Source organism: Manihot esculenta, chromosome 12 (assembly GCF_001659605.2).
Source record: "Manihot esculenta cultivar AM560-2 chromosome 12, M.esculenta_v8, whole genome shotgun sequence".
Taxonomy (NCBI): Eukaryota; Viridiplantae; Streptophyta; class Magnoliopsida; order Malpighiales; family Euphorbiaceae; genus Manihot; species Manihot esculenta.
This window is the reverse complement of record NC_035172.2, coordinates 27,176,024-27,188,959: the sequence shown is the minus strand read 5'-3', so window position 1 is coordinate 27,188,959 and position 12,936 is coordinate 27,176,024. Positions and strand designations below refer to the sequence as shown.

The window sequence follows — 12,936 nt, the reverse complement described above, 5'->3', positions numbered from 1 at the left end:
AATTTTAAAATATCATAAGTATGCTCTGTGGTTGCAGCTTAGTATGATACTCCACATCAGAAAAACTGTTATAATTTGATTGTTTTATTAAAAAACCAATGATATTATACTTTCTTGGTATATAGACTGGAAAACCAGATCTCTTCGATCCGGCAATTGGTGTGCCGTAGAAGAAACTTGGGATACAAAGTCACGTACCATTGAAAGTTAAATAGTTATATGTTTTATATTGACTCTGAATTCTGTATGATCGATCCATTGTGTTTGTTGTATCCCAAGTTTCTTTCATTAGGGCACATACCATTCTACCAAAAGCTTAAACTGTTAGTAGAGGCGCTACTTTAATCCTATATGGCTCAGATGTTTACCCCTGCACACGGTAACGTCTCCACGTTGGGTGCCACTTTGGGGACCGAGCTCACTTCTGGCACTATCCTTGGCCATATTAAATAAGGTCATAAGGGCGTATACCATTCTACCAAAAGTTTAAGCTGTTAGTAGAGGCGCTACTTTAATCCTATATGGCCCAGATGTTTACCCCTGCACACGGTAACGTCTCCACATTGGGTTGCCCACTTTGGGGACCGGGCCCACTTCTGGCACTATCCTTGGCCATATTAAATACCCTTCCTTCCCCGCAGCTCGAACCCGTGACCTGGCTCTGATACCATAAGGGCGCATACTATTCTACCAAAAGCTTAAGCTGTTAGTAGAAGCGCTATTTTAATCCTATATGGCCCAGATGTTTTACCCCTGCACACGGTCCACGTTGGGTGCCACATTGGGGACCTGGTCCACTTTTCAAAATAATTATATCTTTTGAAAATGGATAATTTTTTGTGTAAATCGGCTAGTACAGTAAAATCTGATGATTCAGAGTTTTTAGAAATTAAAAGAGTCATAAATAAAAATGAGTTAATATTGGAAGATTTTGTAAAAGTCATAGATGAATGGGAAATTCCTAAAGTAGATAAGGAACAGATTTATAAAATCCCAAAGTTTAATGTTTTTAAAACAGATTAAGTAATAAAAACAGAAAAAAGAGATTTTCAGTTAAGTAAACCCTTTGAGAAAATAACTCTTTTATCACCAAAAACATTAAGTCATCATAGGAGTAAGAAGTATAAATATATTCATATAGGATTAATTCAAGTAGGTATAAAACTTTTAACTAGAGAAGGATTAAACACTAGTATATTAGCAGTAGTTAGAGATGCAAGATTTTTAAATTTTCAAGATTCTTTATTAGGATCGGTTGAATAGTGAAGGACCTATATCCTTTGAAGTATATCCAGACATGACAATCTCTTTAAATGATTTGAACATTTTAGATAGTATAGTTTTAGAAATAAAAACCCATAATTATAAAATGAAACAAGGATCTATTCCGATAGCATTAATATATAAAATCCATTATAAAGCTATGAATTCAGCATTTGGAACTAAGTATAAGTTACAACCTAAAATAGGAGAAACAAGATTCTTACAGACGGATTTAACCAAAATAAATACGGTAATTCCTAAAACAATTCAGTGGAAAGATATAATCTTGCTAGATAAATGGATATTAGAAGGTATAGTACCTCCTCCAGAACAAGATGCTTGACATTGGGCTTTCTGTGCTCCGAATGAAGGATTTTCTTGCAGAGATAAGTTTATTAGCATAGGATAAAGCTGAGAACTGTGCTTTTTTTACTATTCATTCTTTAACAGTCATTACTGTGGTGGTATTCTTAAATGATCTCACCATTTAATCTTATGCTTTTTTACTATGGCTGGAATAAAAGTTCCCGCCATATACTGAAAATAAAAAAACCATTGGTATACCCAAGAAATAAAAAAGTTTATACAAAATATATAGATTTCACTCAAATTGGGTTTATAATTACTTTTAAAATACTGGTATACTTGAGATATTTCGGATGAAAAAATTTCTTCAGAAATACCTCAACACTGCCACCACTTTAAAAACCAGTTTGAAAATCTGGTAGTTTCTTTAATTTTTGACTGATCAAAATATATTAGCCATGAGTGAATATGGTTTGAATTTTGAATACTGAAAACATTTTGCCAAACATCTATATAATCAAAATAATTATATGAAGTAAAATGCTTTTACCACTTATAAACTGCTATAACGTATTAATTTTAATTTCTTTTAAATTTATTTTTGTTTTCAGTATATTTTTATTATTTATTTAAGTTTTACCACAGTGAGGTAATCTCTACCTATTCACCCCGATCTAGAAAATAATATTTTCAGACCGGAATTTAGAAATTAAATTATTTTTAAACCCTTATTAGGAAATAAAGAAAGCCGAAATTCCAAATAGCAGAATCACCAGCGGCTTCCACAAAATGGTTGGCACTCTTGCCATTTGCTAAACAGATAATGGCTTGGAATTCTAGCAGAGAATAATGTTCTTTGTCAAACTTTGAACTCAAAAATTATTCAAAGGACAGAATTTTAGATAAAGCGGAACCTGGATCCAAATAACAGTCGCCTCCTGAAAAAATGAAGAGACTTTGAAAGTCATACCCACAATCTAAATCATGTGCTTGGATCTCATATAAGATTTCTTTTTGGAACTGTCAGTAAATGGTTCTCAGACGTTGCTTCCTTCCTTCCCCACTTCAGTTACCATATAGATCACCCAATTTTCCCCAAGTCTTAGGGATGAAACAAGACTACACGGAATCATGCAAACTCAGGCTGACAAAAATTTTAATATTGCTGAAATTACTCACAAATTATCCAAATAATATATTAGGATGTCAACTGTTAAAAAGACTGAAAAGATTACAGGAAGTCAAGCCTTATTTTTGCTCCGTAGATATTGTCGAAAACAAATCATCTTCATAAAATCTCAGATATCTGCAACATGAACACATTCATGTCAATTATATTCAGTTTAGAATTTCGTGTCAGATCTCGTATTAATTGAAACAAAAAAATATATATATATATATATCCTGTTGCAATACATCCAAGTAAATGCATATGACAAGCTCACTAGTTTAGAAAAGGGGAAAAAAATGCTAAAGACCAGTACCCACCATAGAAGTTTCTTAAAATTAGATAATTGTAAAATGATAACAGGTCCAATAAAATAGTTGTCACCCTACTAGAACCCCTTTTTGCTTTTAAATGATAAATAGAAGGCCAACTCTTAGCCTACAAATGTGATTATTGCATCTTTATATTCTAAGTTAAATGGTATGCCACCCTGATATTTTTCAACCTCAAAAAAAAGGAAACAACAAAAAGCAAACATACATTTATAGGCATTTCATCTATGACAAGGCTGCTGCTCTCTTCAACACTTTTAAGAGTCACCACTTCTCCCCCAACAACCATATTTATCACAATCCCATCTGCAAATGTTTACATAGAGTTATTATGAATTGCAAAGCTATATTACATAATATAAGTGACCAAACACTGTAGATTGAGAGAAACACCTGCTGCCAAACAACAAGCCATGCGTCTTGCATATGTTTCCTGAAAGCATGCCAAACAATTTCAATGATAAGAAACTCCAAGCAGAATCATTCAGTTATTAGAACCAATAAAAAAGAAAATACAGAAACATGCATGGGGAAAAAACAAGTAAATAGAAGTCTTGATGAAACCGAATGTGGACTAAGATCCCCATCCCCAATCCAACAGTGGCAGAGGCAAGCATGGAACTGAAATTGCCTTTGTGCCACTTCTATAGGAAGCAGAACAATTAGTCGATTGAGAAACCAAGTACTTAGAGCATCTTCTGTTGGACATATTATTGTCGAGTCTGTTGGTTAAAACAACTAGTGACCCAATCCCTCACCCAAATACATATAAATATATTGAGAATTGTGGGGGAGGAGGGTAGAGACTAGAGAGAGAAATCCAAACCCAAAAAAATTTGAGTCACATTCAATTGATAGTAGGTTGATCAGAAAAATATGTGGACAAAATTTGAGTCACACTCAATGGATAATAGGTTGATCATATGTAGCATCTATTCATATGGGTTACTGTTTACTCTCAATCAGTCAAACAAATAGACCTATTGTTTAATGGTGTTAAGACGTGCATAAAAAACCTCAAAGAACAACAGGCCACAAGAAAATGAAAATGTGTTTATGATTATCTTCCAAACCGAGAAGTAATCAGACATCACTCAATCTAAGCTGCTGAACTCATAAAACATAGTTATGAAATTTGGACCAGCGTGGGGAACCAGGCCTATGGCAAACTCCAAGTTACCCTTGAAAAAAGGAAATTACAAAACCCATAAATCCTTATCACAGATCACAAAGGTCAACCAGGTTTCAACCTTTTTTTTTCTTTCTATTTTTCTTTTACAAAACTACACCACCTTCTACATGTATTAGTAATTGTTTAGTGTAATACATTGCATTCTCGGCATGGCAAACAATACAAAATAACCATGTTTTATTTTTTCAGTGCCCTAAACACAATATTATATAAGTTTCTGATAAGACAATGGACCAAACTTCAAATGCAGGACCCAGCAAGCGAATATGGAGGGTATATTCTAAAAGGCAAAAGAATCAGAATAAGGCTAATGTGGAGATGAAACAGTTACAGGAGTTGCACGAGTAACATGTGAGGGCCTTAATATAGATAGAGAAAGGTCAGTGATGGGATTCATCATATTCTGTTATTGAGAATTTTCCAGCTTATTGCTTGGGGGAACCTGTCCATTGTAATCAGCTGTTAGTAGCTTTTGTTTTGAGTTGAATGAAATTGGCCATTAGTGGCTTTCTTTACTGAGTTTTTCCTTCTCTCTTCTCATTTAAATTCTTTACTCCACCACATTGGTCCTGCCCTACAACTTGAATGACTCAAACTTGAATGAAGAATAGGGTGAAAATGGTGAAGAATTTGGCACTTATAGACTATAGTTTGACCAAACTCCGGTTAGAAAATGAGCAACTCCACTCAAAATTAGCATCTATTGAAGAACTGTCGACTACCATTGCAAGAGGTAAAACCATTGTGGATGAACCCTCATTTGCTACCCCCGCTGTTAACTGTTATGGAAATGCATTATCCTTCTATTTGATAGATTCTGATCAAAGTGGTTGCAACAAATAAGATCAGTAACTTAACTCTAATTTGATTTTTTAGTTGCTATCTTTAGTTTAATTTTTAAATTTTAAATTTTAATAGAAAATAGGAAGTATTTTAAATTCAAATGTTGATGCAATTTAAATGTAACCTTCACTGTAAAAAGGCACTTAAGATCATTGAATAAGACATTCAGAAAATATTATTCATCAGTTTATGAGATTCAAAAATTCTCCTAAACGAGTTCTCAATTTATTTCACACTAGGTTCCTCAAAGAAAAGTACAAACATGAACAAGGGAAAATCGGTCTGGCGAGAGGAGGATTTTTCAGTTAATCGACCTGTGATGAGATCCTATTTAAGGGCGCATAACAATTTGGCATCAGAGCCGGTCATCATGGGCGATTCAACAAATCTGAAAGAGAAGTTGAACTCTTTCATACAACAAAATGCTCGATTCAACGACTTGGCTCATTAAGTTTCGGAGCTCATCCACACCTTCAATATAGGAGCAAACCAAAACCAAGAGTTTGAGTAGCGGTCAACAAAATTTTGTCCAACCAAATAATGATCGTTCTTAAGGGTGCATAGTGCCTAGATATACAAAACTTTATTTTCCCTCATTTGATGGCTCCAATGACCCACTTGGATAGCTTAATCGCTGTGAACAATTTTTTCAAAATCAACAAATAGTGGAAGCAGATAAAGTCAGTCTAGCTGCCTTCCATCTTGCTGGTGAGGCTCAATTTTGATTTTACAGACTTGAATAGGAAGAACCTGGAATGACATAGCAAGAGTTCAAGGAGAACTACAACTTGCGATTTGGTCCTCCACGTAGCAATCTCTTAGGGAAGTTGGTGAATTTGAAGCAAGTTGGATCAGTAGATTATCAACTGTTGAAACCAACTTTTTACTACAGGATTGTCTGAGACTATTCGGCTTAAGGTGGAACTAGAAAACCCTCCCAATTTAGTTACGACAATGAATTTTGCTCGAATATTTGAGAAGAAACAACAATTGGGTCGGATGATGATAGCTTACGTGTCATTTTAAGGGTTTGCACCGTCTACTAGCAATTTAACTGAAGAGTCTAAGGAAAATAATAATGTAGCATCTTCAAGTGTTGGAAGCACCTCAACTCCATTTGTGAAAAGACTTAGCAGGATAGAAATGGCTGAACATTGAGCTAAAGGCCTTTGCTACAACTGTGATGAAACATGTACTTTTAACCATCAGTGCAAAAATTATTTTGGATGGAGTTGAAGGATCTAGGATCTCCTATTGTTGAACCAGATGACTGAAAACAAGCTTGAGGATAAGCTTTTTCTCCAAGAAGGGGATAATGTTATAGATATGCATTATCCTTCTATTTGATAGATTCTGATCAAAGTGGTTGCAACAAATAAGATTAGTATCTTAACTCTAATTTGATTTTTTAGTTGCTATCTTTAGTTTAATTTATAAATTTTAAATATTAATAGAAGATGGGAAGTATTTTAAATTCAAATGTTAATACAATCTAAATGTAGCCTTCAATATAAAAAGGCACTTGAGATCATTGAATAAGACATTCAGAAAATATTATTCATCAGTTTATGAGATCCGAGAATTCTCTCAAACGAGTTTTCAATTTATTTTATAATAGATTCCTCAAAGAAAAGCAAAAACATTACCAAGAAAAAATCAGTCTGGCGAGAGAAGGATTTTCCAGTTAATACGAGATCCTATTTAAAGGCACATAACATTAACCCATCTCCTTCTTCCACTCCAAATCCTAACACCCCAACCATAATAATCCAATATTTCCTCTCTCTATTAAACAAGTTGAGCTACCCACTTTTGAAGGAAATTATGCTTTAAGCTAAGAGCCAATCAGTATTTTGAAATTCACTAGACTCAACAAAAAATGAAAGCCTCGTAGGCCTTAGCATATATGGAAGGTGATACTTGGTACTTTTCATTGGCTCCACTACATTTGCTTTCATAAGTCGTAACCCAAATATTACTTGGGAACAATTTTCTAAAGAGCTTGTCGTTCGATGACGGTGATGCAATAATCTATCCTTCTAAATGCCTAGCTGCAATCAAATGAGTTTATTGATCTTTTTGTTTCTGCAGCTGCGCAAGTTCCATCTCATTCAGAGTAGCAATATCTAGGTTACTTCTTGAATGGTCATCTGGAGGAGATTTGGGTGTGTGTTCATCACCACGAATCCACTTAATTCATTGCATCATGCTCTTGGCCAGAGAAATTAAACAGGAGTTGGTTTATGCGAGTCTCCTTAAACTTTCCGCTACCAAAGACTATTCTAAAGGCCCTATCTAATGGGCATTGCCCACCACTACTACTATATCCTAAATTTTCTCCACCTACAGGCTATTTTAGCTTACCTTTCCCGAAAGTAAAACAGTTTCTAAACCATCCATTCCAAACCCTTCTACACCTTATTGTCTTCAAGTAGCATTAAAAATGTTGGGAGAGCTAGTAGGACGCCTCAGCCTTTAAAAGTTTATTCTCAAATGAAGAAAGGGGAGAATAGGGGGAAGGGAATCTCAAATGCTTGGGGAATAGTGCTGCAGCAATAGTTGGAGGGGAGGACACATATAGCATGGTTGTTACCAAAAGAGAATCTTCTCTAATATTAAAGGACAGAAAGTAGGAGTAGGGGGCATCTTTGAAAAATTACGGAAAACCTTTTTTTGAGCAAAAAGACACTCTGCACGGAAGGACCTCCCGAGGGTTGGTTGGAACCTTATTTCCATTTATTCTTTGATCTTAGTATTTGTCTTCTTATCTTTTTCTTTACTTGCTATTCAAATTCCCGAATTTGTGTTGTTGGCAATCAAGAAGTAGACTGATTGTAATCTCTTTTGCTGTGGATATTCTCTCTTTAATCAATACAGTCCTGTTCTCTACTCTTTCAAGGGAACTTCTCCTTACAGTTTCTATCAATCTCATTTTCTATTTCTTGTTTCAAGTTGTGTTAATCCCTTGAAGTACCTTTCTATTCAGTTGGGGGCATTTCTCACCATGCACGCTTAAGCTACAAGGTACAATCCACGCCAGCCTATTTTGCTTATGGTTGACAATGGAGCCAGCCACTATTTTATATCTCAGACATAGGTCTCTTGGTTATCTCTACCTGTTAATTCTACTTCTAGTTTTGTTGTTTGACTGGGCAACAGCTATTGCGCTAATTTTTCGGGATGTTGTAAATATATCATTGGATCTGATGCTTCCAATTGAGGTGTGGGTGCTATTCTCACTCAAGATGATAAACCATTGGCTTACTTCAGTAAAGCCTCATTTGATCACACCTTGTTTGTTCTACATATGAGAAAGAATTAATGGCATTCATACTCACCATACAGCACTGCAGGCCATACCTTATGGGGGCATAAATTTACTGTTTGAACTAATCATAGAAGCTTGAGACATCTCTTGGAGCAGCATATCATCCAACCAACACAATAATGCTAAGTTTCTAAAATTTTGGGCTATAATTGAATACAAGCCAGGTAAAGCCAACAACACAGCAGATGCACTATTACAATGGGAGGAAGACACTTCCTTAAAACTAGCTGCCATAACTCGATCTTTTTGGTTTGATTTAGACTCTTTATCTACTGCAATTCAACAAGTTTCTACTCTCATAGCTATTGTGGCCCAACTTTAACGGGCTACTTCTCCACCGTCGTATTCCTTGGAGGTCGACTAGTCATTCCCTCTAATTCTCCTTGGATTCAAATGTTATTACATGAACTTCATGCTACTCTAGCAAGGGGTCATTCAAGTGCCTTTTGAACTTATCATCGCATAGCCTCATCTCTTTATTGGCGGGCATAATGACTTTAGCCAATAAATTTGTAGCTAAGTGCATTCCTTGTTAAAAAGATAAATGCGAAGAACTTTCACTTGTGGGGCTTCTACAACCACCGCTTGTGCCTCAACAAATTTGGGAGGTCACATCCATTGATTTTATAGCTGGTTTGCCTAAATCACAATGGTATGATTGCATCTGTGTAGTCATTGATAGATTATCTAAATATAGGAACTTCATTCCTTTAAAACATACATTCACTACCAAGGATGCAGCGAATATATTTGCCAATCAGTAATTAAATTACATGGCATCCCTAAGTCTATGTCAGCGATCGAGACCTATTGTTTCTTAGTAATTTCTAGTTGGAGATTTTTCATGCTATGCATACTTCACTCAAGTTTAGTTCCTCCTACCATCCTCAAACCGATGATTAGACAAAAGTTCTAAATTGCTACTTGGAGCAATACTTGAGATGCTTTGTTGCTGATCAACCTAAACAATGGCTCCATTGCCTTCATTAGCCAGAGTGTTGGTATAATACTACTTTTCAATATGCTGCAAAAATGACACTATTCCATATAGTCTATGGTCGACTGGCCCCTTCTATCATCCAATTTATGCCTAGTGAAACAAAGTTCAAACTATCTCTCAAGCACTAACTAAGAGAGATGCCATTCTACGTCAATTAAAGGACAACCTGATTAAGGCTCAAGCATAGATGGTTAAACAATAAACATGCCAACCATCACAAACGAGATATCCAATTTCAAGAGGGTGAATTTGCTTTGGTATCCCTGAATTGTAATGGCAACATTCAGTGGCCTCACGCACTACTCATAAATTATTAATGGTTCCAATTTGTCCTTAAAAAGCAAAAAAAAAAAGAGGGGGGATATTTTTATCTATTTTGTGTTGCCTTGGTGGCATGGCGGAATGGTAAGGCGGGGGACTACAAATAATCCCTAAGGTTCTTTGGCCCCTTCACTCTTCTCCAACATATCGGGTATGGTGCTTATAAATTGCAATTACCACCTACTTCCAAACTACATCCTGTTTTTCATGCTTGACAGTTAAAAAATTTGTTCCTCCACCATCTACAATTTTCATTCCCCATTATGTTGCTTCTAAGCAAGCACCTCCATTTTCCCCTCAAGCCATTTTTTCCCAACAAGCTGATACACGGAATGGCAGCTCTATTGAATGTTTGTTGGTTAAATTGGCAGGGCGTCCAAACAAGGAAGCTACCTAGATTGACCTTGATGAATATGTGGGGCAATTTCCTAATTACAACCTTGAGGACAAGGTTGTTTCTTCAGCAGCTGGCAATGATAAAACACTGGACCAAACTTCAAATGCAGAGTTCAATAAGAGAATGAGGAGGGTATATTCTAGAAGGCACAAGAATTAGAATAAGGCTGATGTGGAGGAGAAACAGTTACGGAATTGCATGAGTAACATGCGAGGGCCTTAACATAAATAAAGGGATAGGTCTGTGATGGGATTTGTATTTTGTTATTCAGAATTTTCCAGCTTATTGCTTGGGGGAACCTGTCCATTGTAATTAGTTGTTAGCAGCTTTTGTTTTGAGTTGAATGAAATTGGTCATTAGTGGTCTTACTGAGTTTTTTCTTCTCTCTTCTCATTTAAATTCTTTACTCCACCAGTTTCTCTAAAAGGTAACTCCAAACTACTGATTCGGATAATGCAAATCTATTACCGGTGGATAGCCTTAGAAGAATACTTGTCCATGAAAAATAAATTGAGTAATATTAATTGAAATCTAAGAGAAAATAAGACAAGTTGAATAAATATTAAAGTGAAATATTATGATATATAAGCTAACATACTAAAATTAATTTATAGAAGATTATACTTATCAAGGTAATACTAATTTAATACATTAATATTCAATTAATATTAGTAATTAATACAAAAAATTAATTGCAAAACGAATATTTAAATTTAATATTTTTTTGAATAGTACATAATATTAGTTTTAACAAACTAATATTAAAAAATTAAGATAATAAAATCAATGTATAAAAGACTAATAATTAATAAAAAAAAAATTTCAAACACGGTAACAAAAAATGGCAGTTTTACCTTCTTCATTGGTAACTCATAATTAATCAGAATACGTGCAGAAATGGGTGACTCCCCAGAAGCAAGAAGCGGAAGGCAAGCATCTGTTACAACTATCATATGAGATTTATCCTCAGCTTTTCCAATTTCAGTGCCCTCTCCTGACTGAGCAGTGATATTATGGTTCCATCTCAATGTTGCTTGCTTAAAATTCTCCAATACTAAGATTCGTTCTGATTCAGCTAGATCACTGTACTGGAAGGAGTAACACATTTGAAAGCCCTATTATCAAACATTTAGAGCATGGAACAATATAAAATCCCTAATGCGACTTACTGTATGGAAACAATATACAATCCAAAATAACTACACTAAGGAGAAGATCACCAATTTCAAACAATCTGACCATTACACAAGCTTAAGGAAGAAAAAGATGAAGGAAAACAAATAAGAATCTATGCACTATTTCACAAGTCCAGAAAATTGACACTAATACATAGAAATAAACCACATTGAACTCCATAAAGAAATAATTCTCTTCTACTTATTAGATTATTGGAATCAAATACATTGAACTTTAAAATCAAAAAAACAATGAGAAACCCTTTAAAAAATGGGGCAAAAAATTTCAGTACCAGAGAAGCTAGAGAAATGTAAGGAAGGTCAGAGACAGCCGAGCAGACAGCGTCGAGCTCGTCCCTAGAGCTGCAGCACACCACCATCGGCAGCCCAGAGCGGCGCCCCGCCACCCCTAATAAATCCACCAATGTAACCTGACAACTCAAAGTAAGCCGATTTCTTTCAAAAATTAACAAATTTTACAACAGAAACAGAAAAGAAGAATTGAAATATCGGTAATGAAAGATTGAATGGAGGGAGGGAGAGAGAGAGAGACCATTTTGAACTGGAGTCTGTCAACGGCGACATAGAAGTGACGCTGTTGACTGCAACAGAAAAGAAAATGACAATTTAATACAAAGAAAAGAAATTACATATAAAGAAGGATAAATTTAAAATAAAAAATATATATATAATTTAAAAGAGGAAAAGAAAAGAAAGAAAAAGAAGAAAGTGCCTGAAGTGTGAAGGGGACTGAGAAGGAGGAGAAGCGACTTCAATTGCATCCATTATTGCCATTTCTCTCCAAGCATCAACTTTTCTTTAAGAAAAAAAAAAGAAAAAAAAATTCCGCTAACTAACGCGCATAAATTTTATGTTGTTTTATATTGGGGGTCAGGGGACGTCGGCGTGCGGTTTCTGGTCCCGATTCCGATTCCTGTGAATTCCAAGTTTCATATTGTTTTCTTTGTTGTTCTGTCGTGTTGCCCATGGCAATGTAGCAGTTTTATGAGAAATTTTTTATTTAGTTTCCATGTGACAAACAATTTTAAAAATTATATTAAAATATTTTAAATTTCAAAAAAATTACTAATTAATATTTTTTATTAATTTTAATAGTTAAATATTTAAATATTTAATTTTTATAATAAAATAAAATTATTATTAATTTTGAGCTTTTAAAATATTTATTATTTAATATGATATTATGAGATTTAAACAATAAGGTTTACAATAGTCGTCTAAGTTTGGGTTGAGAGTAAAGTGTTCCTCTCTTTTTATTTCTTTCTCTTTGTCTGCTAGCCACGCATAACGACTTCTCTATTATAGTGCCACCTGCCTCTGTCACGCAGATCCGTACGTACGAAAGCGTCAGACGTCCTCTCTATGCCAGGCGGCCATTTAATTCCCTCGGTGCGCGTGGGAGCAGGGCTTCGAAATGACTGGACTTACTGTCCCTCCCCACGTCACGTCACTAGACTGAGCCTGTAGTGAGTGGACCTAGATCGTGAGTGACTCGGTCTGTTATGTGGGCCTAAACCGGAGTCGAAAATGTTGGACCAGTCTGTCAGGGAGGTTTCATGGGCTTTAGGCGAGCACTGCTTTATGAGGCTT

General features: G+C 35.3%; 1 protein-coding gene across 2 annotated transcripts; it reads right to left on the bottom strand.

Annotated features, from left to right (window-relative positions):
* Positions 1–2,714: 2,714 nt before the first annotated feature.
* LOC110603029 (ATP-dependent RNA helicase fal1) lies at positions 2,715–12,294 on the bottom strand. Of its 2 annotated transcripts, none has more exons than XM_021740676.2 (7): positions 12,059–12,294; positions 11,879–11,927; positions 11,619–11,756; positions 11,005–11,265; positions 3,463–3,502; positions 3,278–3,375; positions 2,715–2,875 (listed from the first exon to the last, which is right to left on the bottom strand). In XM_021740676.2, the coding sequence occupies exons 1-7, from the start codon at positions 12,118–12,120 to the stop codon at positions 2,858–2,860; spliced, it is 666 nt and encodes a 221-aa protein (XP_021596368.1). In that variant the 5' UTR covers positions 12,121–12,294; the 3' UTR covers positions 2,715–2,857. The 2 variants fall into 2 exon arrangements, with proteins under 2 accessions (XP_021596368.1, XP_021596369.1); XM_021740677.2 differs by having other exon boundaries at positions 11,005–11,238; positions 12,059–12,289.
* Positions 12,295–12,936: the final 642 nt, after the last annotated feature.

Excerpts from the sequence above, each read along its gene's own strand:
- LOC110603029 (XM_021740676.2), bottom strand. The coding sequence starts at position 12,120 with ATGGCAATAATGGATGCAATTGAAGTCGCTTCTCCTCCTTCTCAGTCC. Across the intron at positions 11,928-12,058 it reads CAGTCCCCTTCACACTTCAG|TCAACAGCGTCACTTCTATG; the intron begins GCACTTTCTTCT and ends TTTCTGTTGCAG. Across the intron at positions 11,266-11,618 it reads ACATTTCTCTAGCTTCTCTG|GGCTTTCAAATGTGTTACTC; the intron begins GTACTGAAATTT and ends GTTTGATAATAG.